General features: G+C 40.5%; 1 protein-coding gene across 1 annotated transcript in view; it reads right to left on the bottom strand.

Annotated features, from left to right (window-relative positions):
* Pdk (pyruvate dehydrogenase kinase) overlaps nt 1-21,617 on the bottom strand; it is a 218,202-nt gene that overhangs the window by 186,837 nt on the left and 9,748 nt on the right. Inside the window, exon 2 of the mRNA XM_090381828.1 lies at nt 9,006-9,144. Within this exon, the coding sequence (XP_090237954.1) occupies nt 9,006-9,144 (139 nt within the window). The remainder of the gene's footprint in view (nt 1-9,005; nt 9,145-21,617) is intronic.

The following is a 21,617-nucleotide window of genomic DNA, read 5'->3' as shown; positions in this document are numbered from 1 at the left end:
GATTGGATCCTCTGGCAACAATAGCATGAACAGAGACAGGGGAGTTAGGCTTCACCCCCTTTTTGAGGCGGTGGTTTTTGCCAGAGATAAACGTTTTAGTTTTCCACGTCCCCAGACCACTTCCGGTTCTGGTACAAGTGAAAGGAATACCGAGTATGCGCCTGGTCATCCACGTGTGCCGTGAACCTGGTACTTAAGGATGTGTCGCTTAAATATTCATTATTGCTGAGGAAGGAGGTAGACACCTCCAAAAGCTTTAATAGTGTTTTTATAAATTTTAAATTTATATTTTAATGCATTTTAACTTATTTACTTATTTTATTTTATTTTTGTTGTAAATTGTTTTTTGTAAATAATCATATTTTTTGTAAATATTATTTTACAGTCTTTTGTATCATTTTATTTTATTTTATTATTAAATCAGTTATAAACGGTTAGTGTATATGTTTAATTTGATGAAACTTGTTGCAGAGAATGGAGTAAGGGATGAGCAAGCAGATTATTAGAAGTCTTGTGCTAAAAATGAAAAGAAAAGCAGCAAAGAATTTTTTGCAGAAGTTTAACACTAAGAGGAAATAGATAAACCAAATTAGTCCACTTATACGAATGGTGCAACTATTGATGATAATATGATCACTAATGATACTAAGGTTGGCAGGGAATTGACAGGAATCAGGGTATTTCACTGCAACAAGACCTAGATAAATTAGGCAGATGAGTTGAAAAGTGGCAATTATAGTTTCACATTGATATATGCAAGGTACCACAGATGAGTAGCAGTAATCCTAGGAAAACATTCCAATTGGGTGGTGTTAACACTCAACCCTACCTGCAGTGTGTTAACACTCAACCCTACCTGCAATGCAGACAGGCTGCTAGAATAGCTCATAGGATTTTGTTAAGGATACACAAGAATTATTTCGGCAGGGTTTGTGAGGTGGTTAGTCTGCATATTCAGTTAGGTCCTCTCATATATCATCAAATAACATGGTTAGGCTGAATATTCAGTACTGCATACAGGTCTAGAAGTCTCAAAAAGAAAGGATGTACATCTGTTGGAGTAAGTGCAAACAAGAGCAACAAGGTTAATCATCGGAACAAAAAGGTACTCTTATCAAGAAAAACTTCAGTTCTGGAAACTGAGACTTCGGGAAACTGTCTGTGAGGACACGTGATGGAAGAGTTTAAAGCTTTAAATTGATTGAATAAACTAAATGAACCATGTTCTTCATACTTAATATTTGTCAACAATTTCTTCAAGTTCTCATGTGGAGCAGCACATCTTTGAGATCCCTCTTTGACGAGTCAATAAAAAGTCTCCAATATGTAGGATTGTAACTGGTTCCTAAATGGTTCATTATTAAGTCATTTATATTACTCCAAAAAATAGTCATCCTCAGAAAAGTAGAGGACTGGTTCTCATTCTCTGTGTTAGTACTATGAGAAAAATGTCCTATGTGCTAGAAGATTTTTTGACTTAAGTCTAGAATCAAGGAGTTCTGCAGATTCTTTTAGTAAATTTAAATCTCTTACGAGATCATTGAGTTGATGCTGTGAAAACAGTTGAGAGTTGGACTCAATGTCTTCAGGTATGTGACTTCAGTCTCATCTTGGAAGCATCACTTTCAGCACTCTGCTGCTACATTCTCCAATATAAGCGGAGGACATGGAATTGGCAAGTTATAGCCATGGGGGATTGGTCTAATGGCAGATGGAATATTAGGATACACAATGCCCTTCTTACAGGGCTGGTACTAGCGTTTGTGGCACCTGAGGCAAACCTTATAACAGCGCCTAATTCATATCATATCTACACACACACACACACACATATATGCAGTAGCGATCCAGGGGCACATTTAGGTGGAGCCTGTGGCAAGTGCCTAACTTGTGCACCCTCTATTACAAGCCTTGCCTTCGTACTCTCTTTGCATTGTATCCCTCTAATTAACTAAGCAAAAGTAACAGTCATTACAGTGATTATTGTAGGCTCCCACCAAATCACGGGAATTGCAAATGGCACAGCCTTCTTTTTACCATTTTTCCATAATCTCAATGCTTCAAGACAGGTTCAGAAAACTTTATTTGGAGCACATCATTTATCTTGCTTTTCACTGAGTTTCACTCTAAAATAATCACATACACATTTTTTACAAATTTTGTAATTGTCATTGCTTAAGTTCAGACTGTCAGGTTGTTAAGTTCAAGATTGTTCAAACACTTGCGTGAAGACGTTACTCACTTTTCAGCACAAGTTTGACGTGATAACCTCAAAAATAAACTGACCTCACACTGCTACACACTGATGCATAGCACTCTCAAAGTCAAGAAACAAATGACTAAAGGCAGTGTTGCTAATGTGTGAAGATTCAGTTTACAAAGTCTCTGCATTTACTCCAACTTAATGCTTTCAATTTTGTACAGAAATTGAAATTTTATTGAAAGTAAATCTAAATCATGACTCAAACCAGAGCAGCAAAGCAAAGGGCTCAAGCTAATGGGAATGCTGTGGCCCAGGGGAGAACTGAGGGGGGCAGATGTCCTCTGAATCACAGCCTTGTAAGATGCACTATTTGCTTGATGTTTGCGGAGCAGTCAAGTATGGGACATGATACTGCCAGGGGGATGTCTTTGTGCGTGTGCGATGCAAGGAGTGTAAGGAGATAAGGCGACAACTCAGCGTTGTTATGGGCCTATATGAGAGCTTGAAGGATAGGGTGGATGCCCTCGAAGGATTACAAGTGAGGGGCCCATCAAGCTCTCAGCTGCCCACACCAATGCCAGAGCTTGCACTTGGTCATCGCGGAACACAGCGGCAACCCCCAAAGCAGAATGCGCTGGTCCCAAAGGAACTAGTAGTTGTTGGTGATTCTATTGTCAGGGAAACGGGAAACATGCTTTGTAAAAAGGATAGGTGGAATAGGACCAGGGTATGTCTGCCAGGGGCAAAAGTTGATGATGTTGTAGAGCGGATATCATCTTTTAAGGGCACAAAAGGTGATATAGTTGTACACGTTGGCACTAATGACATTAAGAGTAGGAGAACGGCGGAATTACTTGACAAGTACAGGTCACTGATGAAAAAAAGCCGTGAATTAGGGTTGAAATTGAAAGTGTCTGCAATTCTGCCCAGACACGATAGGAGGGAGTATATGATGAGAGCCCTGTCAATCAATTCGGCCCTGGAAAGATTGTGCAGGGCTCAAGGGGTAGAATTTTTTTCAGCCTGGTCTGTACTTGTTAACAGGAGAGACTGCTTCTACAGGGATGGGATACACTTAAATAGAAAGGGTGCAAGAATGTTTGCTGATGCTATCGAGGCAATGTTAGGTGGGTCGGAAAACTGCTAGATTGGGGGGATACAAGGACTAATAGATTAACAGTAGCCACTGCAGAGGTGAAAGTGATTCTTGCACTGCTTCTATTGGAATGAGCCGCAGCCTGGAAAATAAGATGCAGGATATTTCAGAGACTGCTGGGAATCATTGCAGTACAAGTAAACACATGGGTTGTGTTAGGGTAGCTAAGAAAAAGAACAGGTGCATGTATACTTGTGTGTACACCAATGCTAGGAGTTTAGTAAATAAATTTGATGAATTTGAGGTATTGCTCAAAACATCAAAGGCAGATATTGTGGGGATTTCAGAGACGTGGTGTCACACAGATATAAGAAATGCAGAACTGGAATTTGGGGAGTACAATGTCTACAGAAAGGATAGACAGGATAGGAAGGGAGGAGGGGTTATGCTATTAGTTAAAAAACACATAAAATCCAAGGAAGTGAAGCCAGTCGACATCGCTGGACAGTGCAGTGTCGAGTCAGTTTGGTGTGACATAAGCATTGGGAGATCAAAATTGAGAGTAGGAGTGTGCTATAGGCCTAATGACTCTGATGAGTATAATAAGAAACTGTTCGGAGAAATAGAGTGGGCCAGTAAATCAGAGAGTCTTATAATGGGGGATTTTAATTTCCCAGATATTGACTGGAATTTGGGGGCTGGTCACTCACACAGTAGCAAGGCTTTTGTGGATTTATTGGATGATTGTTTTCTACATCAGCATGTTCGGGAGGCAACTAGAGGGAGTAATACTCTTGATTTGATTATCAGTAGTGATTCTTCATGCATTAAGAATCTGCAGATAAATGAACCACTTGGTGGCAGTGATCACAGTGTGCTGAAGTGGGAGTTACTCAAAGAGGTAACTACCATTAGGGGTAAAGGGAAGGGGTATTGCTTTCGTAAAGGCGACTACAATGGACTGAGACAGTATTTAAATTCTATACAGTGGGATCAACTGATGATATTGCCAACAGCAAATTCAAAATGGGAAGCATTCAAAGAACTTATCGTGGAAGCTACTAGGCTTTACATACCAACTAAGAAATATTGTTCAAGGTTTAGGCCTAAATGGTTGTCAGATGAACTAATGAGGCATATGGCAGAGAAGAAAAATGCATGGGATACATACAAATTAACACGTGACACGGACGCCTATGATAGATACAAGTTGATCTGTAACCAAGTTACAAAGGAGGTTAGGCAGGCGAAGGCAGATTACGAGAGATCCTTGGCAAGGGATGCGAAGAAAAACAGCAAAGAGTTCTTTACTTATGTAAACTCTAGAAGGAAGGGGATGAATCAGATTGGTCCACTTGAGATCGATGGGTCAACTGTTGATGACCCTGCTCGGGTAGCTAACAAACTAAATGACTAAATGAATATTTTGCATCGACATTCACACATGAGGAGTTATTCAGCGAGGGGAATGCCAGAGGTGTATTCAACTCTGGCAGTAAGCTAGAGAATCTTGTAATAACTGAGAGCAAAGTGGAGGGGAAATTGTTGAAGATAAACACAAGAAAGGCACCTGGGGTGGATGGGATCTATCCAGTTATATTAAAGGAGGCAGCAAAGGAGGTAAGCAAACCCTTAGCCATAATTATGAGAGCTTCCTTGGACTCAGGGGAGGTACCCATAGACTGGAGATGTGCAAATGTGACCCCAATTCACAAAGGGGGATCAAAGGCTGACACAAGTAATTATAGACCTGTGAGTTTAACTTCTTTTCCCGGAAAATTAATGGAGGCACTGGTGAAAGAAGCACTGCAGGATCATCTAGACAAGACTTCAGTTATAGCTAGGACACAGCATGGTTTTGTTAAGGGGAAGTCTTGCCTGACCAATTTGATTGGATACTATGATGCAGTCACAAAAGAACTGGATGCAGGGAATAACTTTGATATTATATACTTGGATCTTAGAAAGGCTTTTGATACTGTTGCACATGGAAGACTGCTGCACAAATTGGAGCAGTGTGGCATTGGAGGCAAGTTGCTGCTATGGATAAAGGGGTGGTTGAGGGGGAGAAGACAGAGAGTGGTAATCAATGGACACTGCTCGTCGTGGACTAATGTTATTAGTGGAGTCCCTCAGGGTTCAGTACTGGGGCCTTTATTGTTTTCTGTATTTATAAATGATATTGATGATGGTATATCAGGCTTAATGTCCAAGTTTGCAGACGATACGAAGGTTGGCAGGGTTGTCAAGGACACTACTGACACTATGCTGCTGCAACAATATTTGGAAAGGTTGAGCAGATGGGCTTCGAGGTGGCAAATGAAGTTTAACATTGACAAATGTAAAGTACTACATATGGGAAACAGCAACCCCAGAGCAACGTATCAACTCTGTGGTACTACACTGACAGTGGTAGAGAATGAAAGGGACCTGGGGGTGGTGGTGCAGGCAGATATGAAGTTCTCTGAGCAGTGCAGACGAGCTGCAAGAGTAGCTCATGGTGTATTGTCAATGATATATAGGAATTTTTCTAGCAGGGATAAGGAGGTGATTATTCCCTTGTATAAGGCAATGGTCAGGCCACACCTAGAGTACTGTATACAGGCCTGGAGGCCTCATTTCAGGAAGGATGTAGAGCTGCTGGAACGAGTACAGAGAAGGGCGACTAGATTGGTGAATGGGACAAAGGGGTTCTCTTACGAAGAAAGGCTTAAGTTTTGCAAATTACAGTGTCTGGAAACTAGGCACCAGCGGGGTGATCTGATAGAGGTGTACAAAGCCATGAATGGTTTGAGCATGCTCAATGCTGATGGGATTCTTCCTCTTGCTCAGAAAAATCACCTGAGAGGGCATAAATTCAAATTGAGGAAAGACAGATGTAGGATAGATGTGCGGAAATTTGCCTTTAGCCAGCGGGTGGTTGGTGGGTGGAACAGACTTCCATCCCTTGTCGTGGAAGTTGATAGCCTAAATAAGTTTAAGGCTCAGCTGGACAGGTATTTCGAACGAACAGAGGGGTGAAGTGGAAGTGGTTATTTTTATTTATTTATGTTACTTTTTTTTTTTTTTTTTTTTTTGGCTGATGCTGCATAAGCTTGCTTTCTTGCATCAAATGCCTCTACTAATGCTAATGCTAATGACGCAACTCGTGATATCAACTTAAGTGATATTTGGAAAAACAGTCCTTGATGGAAAAAAAACGAATAACATTTCTGAAATCAGCATAAAAAACTGAGTTAAAAAGAACTATTAGAAAACCATGCAGAGTAGTGTTACTAGAGAAGTGAGCAGGTTATGTGGGCATTTTTTTTGTCTTTTGGCTGATGCATTTCAACCCTGCATGTGTGCTAGCATCATTGAAGACTACTAATATTAACATTAAAATCATAAGTAAATCTACTTTACTAATAGGATTTTAAAATCTTTTAATTACCTATGAACATTCATAGGTAATTAAACATTCACAAACAGGCTGTGAACATTCTCACAAACTGGATCAACACGGTTGCCAAATATGCCGCCTCTAAAAAAATCACCATCAGTCCATATACAAGACTTTGGTGGAATTCAGAACTCAAAATGAGTTTCCAGCTGAAGCAACAGCTCCATCGCACATGGAAACAGTCGCAAAATGTCAATGATCGCATCGTTTATTCAAGGGCACGGGCTCAATTCAATCGCCTGAAATCTGAGGCAATCAAATTATACGTTAACCGAGATCTGGCTAAAGGAAAAATTCCATACAAGAAAGTGAATCTTCATTTTCCTTTGCAACTTGATCCTGAAGTGTGGCTCGATTTCGTCACAAGATTTAATCGTAATCCTATGCCAAACTCAGATCTGGCGCTACTAACAGAGCCCACCCAGCAAGAAGTGTTGAACACCATTCAGATCACAAAACAACAGCTGATCGTCGCCATCAATTCTCTACCTGCCTCGTCAACCACTGGTGATGATGGAGTTCCCCAATTCATGCTCAAATGCCTAAGTTCGTACATTATTCAGCCACTTTTAATTATTTTCAACCAGTTACTCTCGAACCAGATTTTTCCACAGCAATGGGAAAACTATCTCATCAAACCTTTAGCCAAAGTTCAGTCGCCATCGAAACCTAAACACTTCCGACCCATCTCCCACTCCTCCAGCCTGCTGAAGCTCCTGGAGAAGACCTTACTCCCGATCCTCACCAAGCAGATCATGCCCAGTAATCCAGCCCAAATTCACTATTCCCTTCCAAACAGATCAACGATCACAAATCTGCTAGCCACCACGAATACTATCTTGTCAGCATTCGAGAAAAGGCACGAACTAGCTGTTACTTACTTAGACATTGAGGCTGCATTTGATGCCGTCCAAGTAAGCCAACTACTCACTCTCCTGGAATGCCACTTCCAGATCACAGGGAATATATTATGCTTTCTCTCCTCTCTTCTGAATAACAGAGTTATAAAGCTTCATACAGGAGATCGCACCCTTACTAGATCCGTCACCGCAGGAGTCCCACAAGGAGGGGTCCTTTCCGGCCTTCTGTTCTCATCTATTATCTTCCCACTGGTTGCACATTCTCGATGTCTACTGAGCTATGCAGATGATATCAAGATACTTACTCCCATCATCCCTGGTCAAGACCTTGATCTGGTAAAAACGGAAATTAACAACACTCTCACTGCAGTCACATCTTACCTCTGCCAGTTCGGGCTCAAGATCAATCCTGCTAAGTCCGAATTCATGGTGTATTCATTGAAGCAAACTCCTTCTTCTCTCCAGCCTTCGGTCGGCAACACCCTCATCCCAATTGCATCCAGCCATCGTGATCTGGGCGTTGTATTCGACTCCAAACTTCGATTCAACGCCCACATAGACATGCTCCTCACACGTGCTTCAAGACTCCGGTGGATAGCAAAACAACATCTCCTTCATATCAGAGATAAAAAGACAACCGTGAGGTACATAAGAGCAATCATCTTTCCACCTTTACTCTATGCTGCTGAAATTTGGGCGTCAGCGGCACCATCAATAAAGAAACCACTCTTTGCCACAGAATTCTGGCTCCTAAAGTGGGCCAACAGGAAGCACAACCTTCCAGCTCTGATTCATACCACGCAGCTTGCCAACTCTCTCGGGATTCCACGGCTTCCCACCTTAATCGACGACCAACGCCTCCTAGCAACAGTCAAGATGATAACAGGCAAAATCGCAACACCTTCATTCTGGGATACCTGCGGCTGGAGGATTCCCCCTGCTGCCCTTAGGGCCAATCCCGAGCTCTACTCACATTCAGCGCGACTCCATCTCTCGGACAGGTTCCTCCCTCAGCAGATGTTCAAGCAAACCCAGGCACTTGACGCCGACCTGAACAAATTCGCTGTTGACCGGGCTTACAGGAAAAAAATTATGTCTACTAGGACTAATCAGCAATGACATGTGTACCTTGCATCTGTTCCCGTCTGATTGAGCTGGTGCTCTTATCTCGATGTTAAGCCAGCTCAATAAGACCTAACTCTCGTAAGGAGTTCTCTCCTTTGTACCAAAATATGTTTTCTTTTGTAAAATTACCTGGTTTTGTAAATTAATTGTTCTATTTTCCCGGACGTTTCGGGATTCTGTAAAAATGTAAACCCCTGGCTTTTTGGCCGTGAAGGGCATTAAAGATTATCTCTCTCTCTCTCTCTCTCTATCTAAAAAGATGACACAAACATTACTTACCAACTCTGAACCAATGTTACAGAAGGCATGTGTAACAAATTTTCAGGCAATAACTGAATTTCCTTCATGATATTTGCCAGCCTTACAGGAAGTTCTTTTCGAAGAAATAAAAATGATGTTCTTTCACATGCATTTTTACCTAGATGGGAGAAAAAAATGCCAAATTTTACTCCATTAACTGCCATTCATATTAAATTATATATGAATCAACATTAAAAATAAAGTGAATCATGAAATAATTAAAAGACAGGAATTAAAAATAAAAAAAAATCTCGATGATATACAGGGTGTCTCAAAAATACACAGCATAACTTCAGGAATGAGTTCCTTGTATGTAGACAATAAAAATATTTTATATCAACATAGTTCTGGAAATGCTTGGTTTCCGAGTTCTGAAGGTCTGTCTATTACACTTAACTGTTCACATCACCTTATAGTAATTGTTCAAAATGTCCACCTTCTGCCTGAATACAGGCCTCACATCTACATCTCATGGACTTGCGAAGACTATGCCAACTTCCTGGCATGTTTCGTATTGTCTCACAACCCGCCACAATTCGATTGCGAAGAGTTTCCGCATCAGCTACTGGAGTCGAATACACCAATGACTTTAAATGGCCCCACAAGAAGAAATCTAGTAAGTTTAAATTAGGTGAGCGTGGAGGCCAGGCAGTTAGTCCGCCCCTGTACTTCAGGAGTCGTAGATCTTGGTTGTCCTCTGTCAGCAGCATGAGGTGTAAAGTTTCCATGTTCACAAAGGCAGCGAGGGATACCTTTAAACATTTTCCTGTCTGGACATCTTCGTTCCGGGAACCTTTTGTGATAAAAACGAGCCACCAGAGCAAGGAGGTAGCATGGAAGTTGCATGCATCAGGCTGTCATTTACCCAGGTTTTATGGGCTAATGAAAGTCCATAAGGCGGGGGTGCCTTTAAGGCCTATTGTGTCATTTGTAGGTAGTCCGACGCATGCTCTGTCCAGGTTTTTGGCGGAGCTCATATCCCCCATGATGGCACGTTCAGACTTTACCATTAAGAATAGAAGTGATTTCGTACAGTTTTTCTGAACTCGGGAGATAGAAGAAGGGGAAATGATGGTATCCTTTGACGTTATTTCTTTGTTCACCTGTATACCCATTGAACATGGTTTGGATTGTGTGTGGGTAGCTTTGGGAAGAGATGATGACTGGAAAGATAGGATAGCCTTGAACTGTCAAGATTTATGTAAAGGAATCAGTTTGAGTATGTCTAGTATTACTATGTTGTTTAGAAATATTATGTATCAGCAGGTCTCCGGTGTGGCCATGGGTTCACCCATTAGTGCAGTTATAGCCAAATTGGCTATGGAAGAGTTTGAAGGTAGGATGTTGATGAGTACTCTTCCAACCCTGGTATGGTTGTGGAAGAGATGTGTCAATGAAACTTTTACGGTGATACAGAGGGGTCGGGATAATGAAGTGTTAAGTTGGTTGAATGACGGTTCACCCTATATTCAGTTTACCTCAGAGGTGGAGGGCGGACCCTTCCTTTCCTTGATGTGTATAGGGAAGGCCAATGCTTGAGAACTAAGGTTTATAGAAAACCTGTGTGTCATGGCCAGTACACACATTTTAAATCAGCTCAGGCCGGTGGCCTAAGAAGAGTGGGGTTAAGGCATTGATGGGAAGGGTGGGGTCACATTGTTCCTCCTCCGAGCAGAGTGATGATGAGGTTAGACAGGTTATGGCTGACCTGAAGGTATGTGGCTATCCCCAGACTTTTATTGATGATTATCTAAAGGATATGAGTAGGGGTCATAGGGATGTTTTTACACCTAGAGCTACTGCATACATTCCCTATTATCCGGGTATCTCTGAACCCATTGCAAGTATGTGCTACGCTCGTATCAGACGCACTGTGTACAACTTCCTGGCCGGATACATCATGCGGTGGTGTTCACAGTTAAAGATCACATTAACACCGGTGATAACAGCGGGGTCATATATGAGGTTATGTGGGAGAAAAAAAGTGTAGATTATGTGATCGCCTGGGTGAACATGATAGAGCCATCAAGATAGCTGATTATGGAGATTCAGCCATAGCCTAACATGCTTGGGAGACTTAGAAGGTATTTCAGCCAAAGGCGCGGTGGTTGTTGATAGAGCCCATGGTTTCTGGAACCAGAAGTGGCTGGAGAGCTTGTGGATATGCTCATCCAGATGCTACAGTATTAACAGGGATAAGGGCTGCCGTATTCATCCGTTCTTTGAGTCTCTAATCTTAGGGAGGGACGAACAGTTTAGAATGGTTTGTGCCCGAGCCACTTCCGGTTCCAATGTACAGGAAGTTAATACTGATCATGTGCCACGAGGAGGCGTCGCGGACCTGCTGGGAGATATATATATATATATATTATTTGGATAACCCGTAACCATTTCAGCTGATGAAGGCAGCTGCTGCCAAAAGCTATTGTTGTATAGTGGTTTTAGTGATTTTAATCTTTTAGCGCTTTTAACTACACTTTTATTTTATTGTATTTTATTTTAACCTCAGTTTGTATTTTATTGTACATATCATGGACTATTTTGGATCATGGGTGCTCTTCAGAGGGTTTTTTGTAAATTAATTTTAACTCTGAAAAACATTTTTCAAATCTAAAATTTTTGGTTACCTGCATCTCTTTCACTCAGCATGAGATGCAGGTAATCAAACAAATGGTCTCAATACAATCTTTATAGAGTAAAAGCTCTCCTACATTAAGTGATCTGGACTTTTAGTTCGTTGGTTAACTGAAAAAGTCAATTACTAAAGTGGAGAAATGAAAAAAAGTAAACATAAGTAAATTAAGAATTTTATTTTTACTTAAAACATATATATGTACAATCATTTAAGTAAAAATCAGTAAAGATGATGAAATCTGATTTACAGCATTTTTTATAAACATCACATCTCTATCCTGGACATTTTTGGTGGCTGCACGAGAAATATTCAATCCTGGATTTGATTCACTCCAGTCTTCTTCATACAGTAGACTCCCGATTAAACTGGGAAATTCCCAAGGTAATCCGCAAAATAACAAAGAAATCAGAATTATGAACAATATGCATTTAACATTAAAAAAAATTTTTAAAAATTGTATACATAAATATATTCATATGTTCCATTATTTATTGGAAAAGGAAAGTAAAGAAGTTTGTTTCTTTGCACCACTGACCTTCCTATGAATGGCAGAACATAAATTATGTAACATCAACTTGTCGACAAGAACATCTTCATCTTGCTCTGCATAGTCAAGCAGAGCCTCCCATGAGACAAAACAGTACTATGTGCGATTTCATTTGTTGGTAAGAGATTTTCTCTTGCATCCTCCAAGTCTTTGTCTCTGTTTGTAAAAAGGATAGGAGGAACAGGACCAGGGTATGTCTGCCAGGGTATTAAGACATTAAGAGTAGGAGACAGGCAGAATTACTTAATAAGTACAGGTCACTGTTGAAAAAAAGCTGTGAATTAGGGTTGAATTTGAAAGTGTCTGCAATTCTAACCAGACACGATAGGAGGGAGTATATGATGAGAGCCTTGTCAATCAATTCGGCTCTGGAAAGATTGTGCAAGGCTCAAGGGGTAGATTTTTTTTCTGCCTAGTCTGTACTTGTTAACAGGAGAGACTGCTTCTACAGGGATGGGATACACTTAAATAGAAAGGGTGCAAGAATATTTGCTGATGCTATCAAGGCAGTGTAAGATGGGTCGGAAAACTGCTAGCTTGGGGGGGGGATACAAGGACTAACAGAAGCCACTGGCAGAGGTGAAAGTGATTCTTGCACTGCTTCTATTGGAATGAGCAGAAGCCTGGAAAACAAGATACAGGATGTTTCAGAGAATACTGGTAGTCATTGCAGTACAAGTAAACACATGGGTGGTGTTAGGGTAACTAACAATAGGACCAGGTGCATGTATACTTGCGTGTACACCAATCCTAGGAGTTTGTAAATAAATTTGATGAATTTGAGGTATTGCTCAAAGCATCAAGGGCGGATATTGTTGGGATATCAGAGACGTGGTGTCACACAGATATAAGGAATGCAGAACTGGAATTTGGGGAGTACAACTTCTACAGAAAGGATAAAAAGGGAGGAGGAGGAGTTATGCTATTAGTTAAGAAACATGTAAAATCCAAGGAAGTGAAGCCAGTCGACATCGCTGGACAGTGCAGTGTCGAGTCAGTTTGGTGTGACATAAGCATTGGGAGATCAAAATTGAGAGTAGGAGTGCGCTATAGGCCTAATGACTCTGATGAGTAATAAGAAAACGTACGGGGGAAATAGAGTGGGCCAGTAAATCAGTCTTATAATGGGGGGATTTTAATTTCCCAGATAATTTCCAACTGGAATTTGTCAGTTGGTCACTCACACACTAGCAAGGCTTTTGTGAATTTATTGGATGATTGTTTTCTACAGCAGCATGTTCGGGAGGCAACTAGAGGAAGTAATACTCTTGATCTGATTATTAGTATTGACTCTTCGTGCATTGAGAATCTGCAGATAAAGGAACCATTAGGTGGCAGTGATCACAGTGTGCTGAAATGGGATTTACTCAAAGAGGTAACTACCATTAGGGGTAAAGGGAAGGGTTATTGCTTTCATAAAGGTGACTACGATGGTGTGAGACAGTATTTAAATTCTATACAGTGGGAACAACTAACTGATGATGTTACCAACAGCAAATTCAAAATGGGAAGCATTCAAAGAACTTATCTTGGAAGCTGCTAGGCTTTACATACCAACTAAGAAATATTGTTCAGGTTTAGGCCTCAATGGATGTCAGATGAACTAATGAGACATATAGTAGAGAAGAAAAAATGCATGGAATACATATAAATTAATGGGTGACATGGAAGCCTATGATAGATATAAGCTGGTCTGTAACCAAGTCACAATGGAGGTTAGGCAGGCAAAGGCAGATTATAAGAAATCTTTGGCAAAGGATGCAAAGAAAAACAGCAAAGAGTTCTTTACTCTTTGCGGTTTAAGGGGATGAATCAGATTTGTCACAATATCGATGGTTCAACTGTTGATGATCCTGCTCAGGTAGCTAACAAACTGAATGAATATTTTGAATCGACATTCACACATGAGGAGTTATTCAGGGAGGGGAATGCCAGAGGTGTATTCAACTCTGGCAGTAAGCTAGAGAATCTTGTAATAACTGAGAGTAAAGTGGAGGAGAAATTGTTGAAGATAAACATAAGAAAGGCACCTGGTGTGGATGGGATCTATCCAGTTATATTAAAGGAGGCAGCAAAGGAATTAAGCAAACCCTTAGCCATAATTATGAGAGCTTCCTTGGACTCAGGGAAGGTACCCATAGACTGGAGATGTGCAAATGTGACCCCAATTCACAAAGGGGGATCAAAGGCTGACACAAGTAATTATAGACCTGTGAGTTTAACTTCTTTTCCCGGAAAATTAATGGAGGCACTGGTGAAAGAAGCACTGCAGGATCATCTAGACAAGACTTCAGTTATAGCTAGGACACAGCATGGTTTTGTTAAAGGGAAGTCTTGCCTGACCAATTCGATACTATGATGCAGTCACAAAAGAACTGGATGCAGGGAATAACTTTGATATTATATACTTGGATCTTAGAAAGGCTTTTGATACTGTTGCACATGGAAGACTGCTGCACAAATTGGAGCAGTGTGGCATTGGAGGAAAATTGCTGCTATGGATAAAGGGGTGGTTGACGGGGAGAAGACAGAGTGGTAATCAATGGACACTGCTCATTGTGGACTAATGTTATTAGTGGAGTCCCTCAGTGTTCGTTGTTGGGTCCATTATTGTTTCCTGTATTTATAAATAATATTGATGATGGTATATCAAGCTTAATGTCCAAGTTTGTTGACGATACAAAGGTTGGCAGGGTTGTTAAGAACACTACTGATGCTATGCTGCTGCAACAGGATCTGGAAGGGTTGAGCTGAGAGGTGGCAAATTAAGTTTAACATTAACAAATGTAAAGTACTACATATGGGAAACAGCAACCCCAGAGCAACGTATCAATACTGTGGTACTACACTGACAGTGGTAGAGAATGAAAAGGACCTGGGGGTAATTGTGCAGGGAGATATGAAGTTCTCTGAGCAGTGCAGATGGGCTGCAAGAGTTATTTTTGTTATTTGGTTTTTTTTTAGGAGCATTAGCAACTAAGGCCATATTGCTCCGGTGCGGTGGTCATTCCCTGACCTTTCCGCATGCTCCGTATTTGGTGGTGACGGGCTCGAACCCCGGTCTAATCAAGAAGAGTGTGCTACGCACTGCTGCTCCTTCCCACCTGGCTACGGAGGCGCCTGCTGCAAGAGTAGCTCATGGTGTCTTATCAATGATATACAGGAATTTTTCTAGCAGGGATAAGGAGGTGATTATTCCCTTGTACAAGGCAATGATCAGGCCACACCTTCAGTACTACATACAGGTCTGGAGGCCTCATTTCAAGAAAGACGTAGAGCTGCTGGAACGAGTTCAGAGAAGTGCAACAAGATTAGTGAATGGAACATAGGGTTGCTCTTACGACGAAAGGCTTAAGTTTTGCAAATTACAGTGTCCGGAAACTATGCACCAGCGAGGTGATCTGATAGAGGTGTATAAAACCTTGAATGGTTTGAGCATGTTCAATGCTGATGAGATTCTTCTTCTCGCTCAGAATAATCACCTGAGAGGGCATAAATTCAAATTGAGGAAAGACAGATGTGCAGAAATTTGCCTTTAGCCAGCAGGTAGTTGGTTGGTTGGTTGAACAGACTTCCATCCCTTGTTGTGGAGGTTGATAGCCTAAATAAATTTAAGGCTCAGCTGGACAGGTATTTAGAACGAACAGAGGGGTGAAGTGGAAGTTTTTTTTTTGGCTGATGCTGCATAAGCTTGCTTTCTTGTATCATATGCCTCTACTATTGCTAATGTTTGGCTCTTCTTCATTCATAACCCTGCATACTATTTCATTGCCACATGACATTTCATGGAAGATTAAACTTTTATATGAATTAAACCACTCAACTACTGCTTCATCTAAAATTTCAAAGCCTTCGGTCTGTCTTAAATCATATAATACATTATTGGTCTCCTCACTAAGAACTTCATCTTTTCCAGTTACATGTAATATTTTCTGAAAAGATTTTTGTAATGTTGTGCTTTTGATCGATGTCCACAAATACTGATATTTCATAAATAGCATCCAATAGTGTCATATTTTTCAAAATGACAGCAAATTACCTTCCTCGATTAATTTATATAAGAACAATTTTTTTGTATAAACTTTTTTAAATTTTGAATCACCCCTTGCATTGGTCCATCAGTCATATTAATGCTGTCATATTTGGTGCCAAATATTTGACAAAAACATTCCCATCTTCTGCCTTTAAAATTTCCTCACTTGGGTGACCAGGGGCATTGTCCAAAATTAGAACTGCTTTTTACTGGTAGATTAAGTGATTTCAAATGTTGACATACTGTTGGAATGAATTTCTTCATAAATGAGTTTAAAAAATTTCAAGATCTATCCAAGCTGATTTATTGTTGTAGCAATGAACAGGTAAATTTTAAACATCAATTTCAGAAAAAACAAGAGGTTTTTTTGCAATCCAAATTATGCAGTTTCAAAAAAATAGTTCCAGCAACATTTCCACAACATTAAATGGTCAACTTTTGTTTAGGACTTTGTAACTAGCACTCTATTCAGTTTCACAGGCTAATGTTCTGTTTGGTAAACACTTCCAAAACAAACTGGTTTTGTCAGCGTCAAATTTTTTCTGGTACAAGACCTTCCTCTTCAATAAATTGCTGAAATTGGTGCTTAAATTCGTCTGCTGTAGGTTCCCAGTTTCTCACCTTGGATAGTAATTTGTTTAATTCCATGTCAATGTTTAAATCTTGTCAACCGACTTGAATATGCATCAAATTACTCCAATAATTTTAACCCTTTGTAAAAATGCTTGGCTTGAGCAGCACAAATTATCCCAGGATTCCCATGTGCCCTTTTTGGTTATAACCATCACTTTATCCAGTTCAATGTATGTAGAAGTTTTTGAATTTTGTTTCGACATACCGCAAGCACTATCTAAAACTAAAGCAAATCCAATTAATTTAACTTTATTCTTTATTAAATCTCATACAGTTTGTTCACCAACCTTGTACTCTTTCATTAATGCTGACACTAACACCTTTTTCATGTTTATTAGCATTAGCATTAGTAGAGGCATTTGATGCAAGAAAGCAAGCTTATGCAGCATCAGCCAAAAAAAAAAAAAAAAACCACTTCCACTTCACCCCTCTGTTCGTTCAAAATACCTGTCCAGCTGAGCCTTAAACTTATTTAGGCTATCAACCTCCACAAGGGATGGAAGTCTGTTCCACCAACCAACCACCCGCTGGCTAAAGGCAAATTTCCGCACGTCTATCCTACATCTGTCTTTCCGCAATTTGAATTTATGCCCTCTCAGGTGATTTTTCTGAGCTAGAGGAAGAATCCCATCAGCATTGAGCATGCTTAAACCATTCAAGGCTTTATACACCTCTATCAGATCACCTCGCTGGTGCCTAGTCTCCAGACACTGTAATTTGCAAAACTTAAGCCTTTCTTCGTAAGAGCAACCCTATGTTCCATTCACTAATCTTGTTGCACTTCTCTGAACTCGTTCCAGCAGCTCTACGTCTTTCTTGAAATGAGGCCTCCAGACCTGTATGTAGTACTGAAGGTGTGGCCTGATCATTGCCTTGTACAAGGGAATAATCACCTCCTTATCCCTGCTAGAAAAATTCCTGTATATCATTGATAAGACACCATGAGCTACTCTTGCAGCCCATCTGCACTGCTCAGAGAACTTCATATCTCCCTGCACAATTACCCCCAGGTCCTTTTCATTCTCTACCACTGTCAGTGTAGTACCACAGTATTGATACGTTGCTCTGGGGTTGCTGTTTCCCATATGTAGTACTTTACATTTGTTAATGTTAAACTTAATTTGCCACCTCTCAGCTCAACCCTTCCAGATCCTGTTGCAGCAGCATAGCATCAGTAGTGTTCTTAACAACCCTGCCAACCTTTGTATCGTCAACAAACTTGGACATTAAGCTTGATATACCATCATCAATATTATTTATAAATACAGGAAACAATAATGGACCCAACAATGAACACTGAGGGACTCCACTAATAACATTAGTCCACAATGAGCAGTGTCCATTGATTACCACTCTGTCTTCTCCCCGTCAACCACCCCTTTATCCATAGCAGCAATTTTCCTCCAATGCCACACTGCTCCAATTTGTGCAGCAGTCTTCCATGTGCAACAGTATCAAAAGCCTTTCTAAGATCCAAGTATATAATATCAAAGTTATTCCCTGCATCCAGTTCTTTTGTGACTGCATCATAGTATCCAATCGAATTGGTCAGGCAAGACTTCCCTTTAACAAAACCATGCTGTGTCCTAGCTATAACTGAAGTCTTGTCTAGATGATCCTGCAGTGCTTCTTTCACCAGTGCCTCCATTAATTTTCCGGGAAAAGAAGTTAAACTCACAGGTCTATAATTACTTGTGTCAGCCTTTGATCCCCCTTTGTGAATTGGGGTCACATTTGCACATCTCCAGTCTATGGGTACCTTCCCTGAGTCCAAGGAAGCTCTCATAATTATGGCTAAGGGTTTGCTTACTTCCTTTGCTGCCTCCTTTAATATAACTGGATAGATCCCATCCACCCCGGGTGCCTTTCTTGTGTTTATCTTCAACAGTTTCTCCTCCACTTTACTCCCAGTTATTTCAAGATTCTGTAGCTTACTGCTAGAGTTGAATACACCTCTGGCATTCCCCTCGCTGAATAACTCCTCATGTGTGAATGTCGATGCAAAATATTCATTTAGTTTGTTAGCTACCTGAGCAGGATCATCAACACTTGACCCATCAATATCAAGTGGACCAATCTGATTCATCCCCTTCCTTCTAGAGTTTACATAAGTAAAGAACTCTTTGCTGTTTTTCTTTGCATCCCTTGCCAAGGATTTCTCGTAATCTGCCTTCGCCTGCCTAACCTCCTTTGTAACTTGGTTGCATATCAACTTGTATCTATCATAGGCTTCTGTGTGATGTGTTAATTTGTATGTATCCCATGCATTTTTCTTCTCTGCCATATGCCTCATTAGTTCATCTGACATCCATTTTGGCCTAAACCTTGAACAATATTTCTTAGTTGGTATGTAAAGCCTAGTAGCTTCCAAGATAAGTTCTTTGAATGCTTCCCATTTTGAATTTGCTGTTGGTAACATCATCAGTTGGTCCCACTGTATAGAATTTAAATACTGTCTCAGTCCATCGTAGTCGCCTTTACGGAAGCAATAACCCTTCCCTTTACCCCTAATGGTAGTTACCTCTTTGAGTAAATCCCACTTCAGCACACTGTGATCACTGCCACCTAGTGGTTCATTTATCTGCAGATTCTTAATGCATGAAGAATCACTGCTGATAATCAAATCAAGAGTATTACTCCCTCTAGTTGCCTCCCGAACATGCTGATGTAGAAAACAATCATCCAATAAATCCACAAAAGCCCTGCTAGTGTGTGAGTAACCAGCCCCCAAAATCCAGTCAATATCTGGGAAATTAAAATCTCCCATTATAAGACACTCTGATTTACTGGCCCACTCTATTTCCCTGTACAGTTCCTTATTATACTCATCAGAGTCATTAGGCCTATAGCACACTCCTACTCTCAATTTTGATCTCCCAATGTTTATGTCACACCAAACTGACTCCACACTGCACTGTCCAGCGATGTCGACTGGCTTCACTTCCTTGGTTTTTATGTGTTTCTTAACTAATAGCATAACACCTCCTCCCTTCCTATCCTGTCTATCCTTTCTGTAGACGTTGTACTCCCCAAATTGCAGTTCCGCATCCCTTATATCTGTGTGACACCACGTCTCTGATATCCCAACAATATCTGCCTTCGATGTTTTGAGCAATACCTCAAATTCATCAAATTTATTTACTAAACTCCTAGCATTGGTGTACACGCAAGTATACCTGCACCTGTTTCTATTCTTAGCTACCCTAACACAACCCATGTGTTTACTTGTACCGCAATGGCTCCCAGCAGCCTCTGAAATACCATGCATCTTGTTTTTCAGGCTTCTGCTCATTCTAATAGAAGCAGTGCAAGAATCCCTTTCACCTCTGCCAGTGGCTACTGTCAATCTATTGGTCTTTGTCTCCCCCCAAGCTAGCAGTTTTCCGACCCACCTAACACTGCCTCGATAGCATCAGCAAATATTCTTGCACCCTTTCTATTTAAGTGTATCCCATCCCTGTAGAAGCAATCTCTCCTATTAACAAGTACAGTCCAGGCTGAAAAAAATTCTACCCCTTGAGCCTTGCACGATCTTTCCAGGGCCGAATTGATCGACAAGGATGTCATCATATACTCCCTCCTATCGTGTCTGGGCAGAATTGCAGACACTTTCAAATTCAACCCTAATTCTCGGCTTTTGTTCAACAGTGACCTGTACTTGTTAAGTAATTCTGCCGGTCTCCTACTCTTAATATTATTAGTGCCTGATGAGTTCAGGTTTTTGTTATATATTTTTATTGATGAGTTCAGGTTTTTGTTATATTGAAAGAACAGTTTTTTCTTTTTTGTTGTATTGAAAGAACAGTTCAGATTTTAGTTGTATTGAAAGAACAGTTCTTTTTTTCTTTTTAACGAGTAACTTTAAAACTTTTGAAATAAACACAAACAAAATATGTATGTACTTACTGAAAACTGCTACTCAAGATGTGAATGCCTGCTTAACATTCACTAATTGATGAATGATAAATACAGTGGCAGAAAAAAACTGCATCACCTTAAAAAAAAAAAGTAACACTGGAAGTGAAACATATAAGATATTGTTTGATTATAGTCATTTTGTTTGTTGCAAAGCAAAGGTATTGTGACAGATAACGCTTCTATTGCATCAGACAGTAATTGCAAGGTATTGCATTAGCCATTTCTATAAATATGCTGTTGGAGGGTATACATGCTCATTAGTATCGTATTTTGCAGAGGTGTAAGCATGGCTCCATATGTTGTTCACACCAAGAAAAAAAAGTGTAGCTGTTGCTCTGTCCCAGGAAGGGCTTTCTACGCATGCTATCACTGATAAAATAAGATGCCACCAGTCAATGGTATCACGGGTGCTGAAATCAAAGCGTGAAACCAGTGATGTGAAGAGAAGACCTAGATCAGGCCATAAGAGAGTGATTACACCTTCCCAAGATTGATATTTTAAATGGCTATGACTTCATAATCACCATGCTAGTGTTCCTGATCTAAAACTGGACTTTGAGATGGTCAATTGTGTTGAAACAAGTGCACAAACCATTCAAAGACGGCTTGCAGATGTGGTCTGCATGCTAATGGCCCAAGAGGAAGCCTTTGTTGACCCAACAAATAAGGAAAAGCAACTTTCATGGGCTAAAACGCATGTTTCATGGACAAAAAAACAATGGTACACCATCATCTTTTCTGAAAAATCAAAATTCAACTTGCATGGCTTGGATGGGAAGCGATATGTCAGAAGACGAAAATCAGAGGCATACCATCCTGACTGCA

Source organism: Mastigoproctus giganteus, chromosome 9, assembly GCF_048544385.1.
Source record: "Mastigoproctus giganteus isolate SK-2022 chromosome 9, ASM4854438v1, whole genome shotgun sequence".
NCBI classification, from domain to species: Eukaryota; Metazoa; Arthropoda; class Arachnida; order Uropygi; family Thelyphonidae; genus Mastigoproctus; species Mastigoproctus giganteus.
This window is presented reverse-complemented; position numbering and strand designations above follow the sequence as displayed.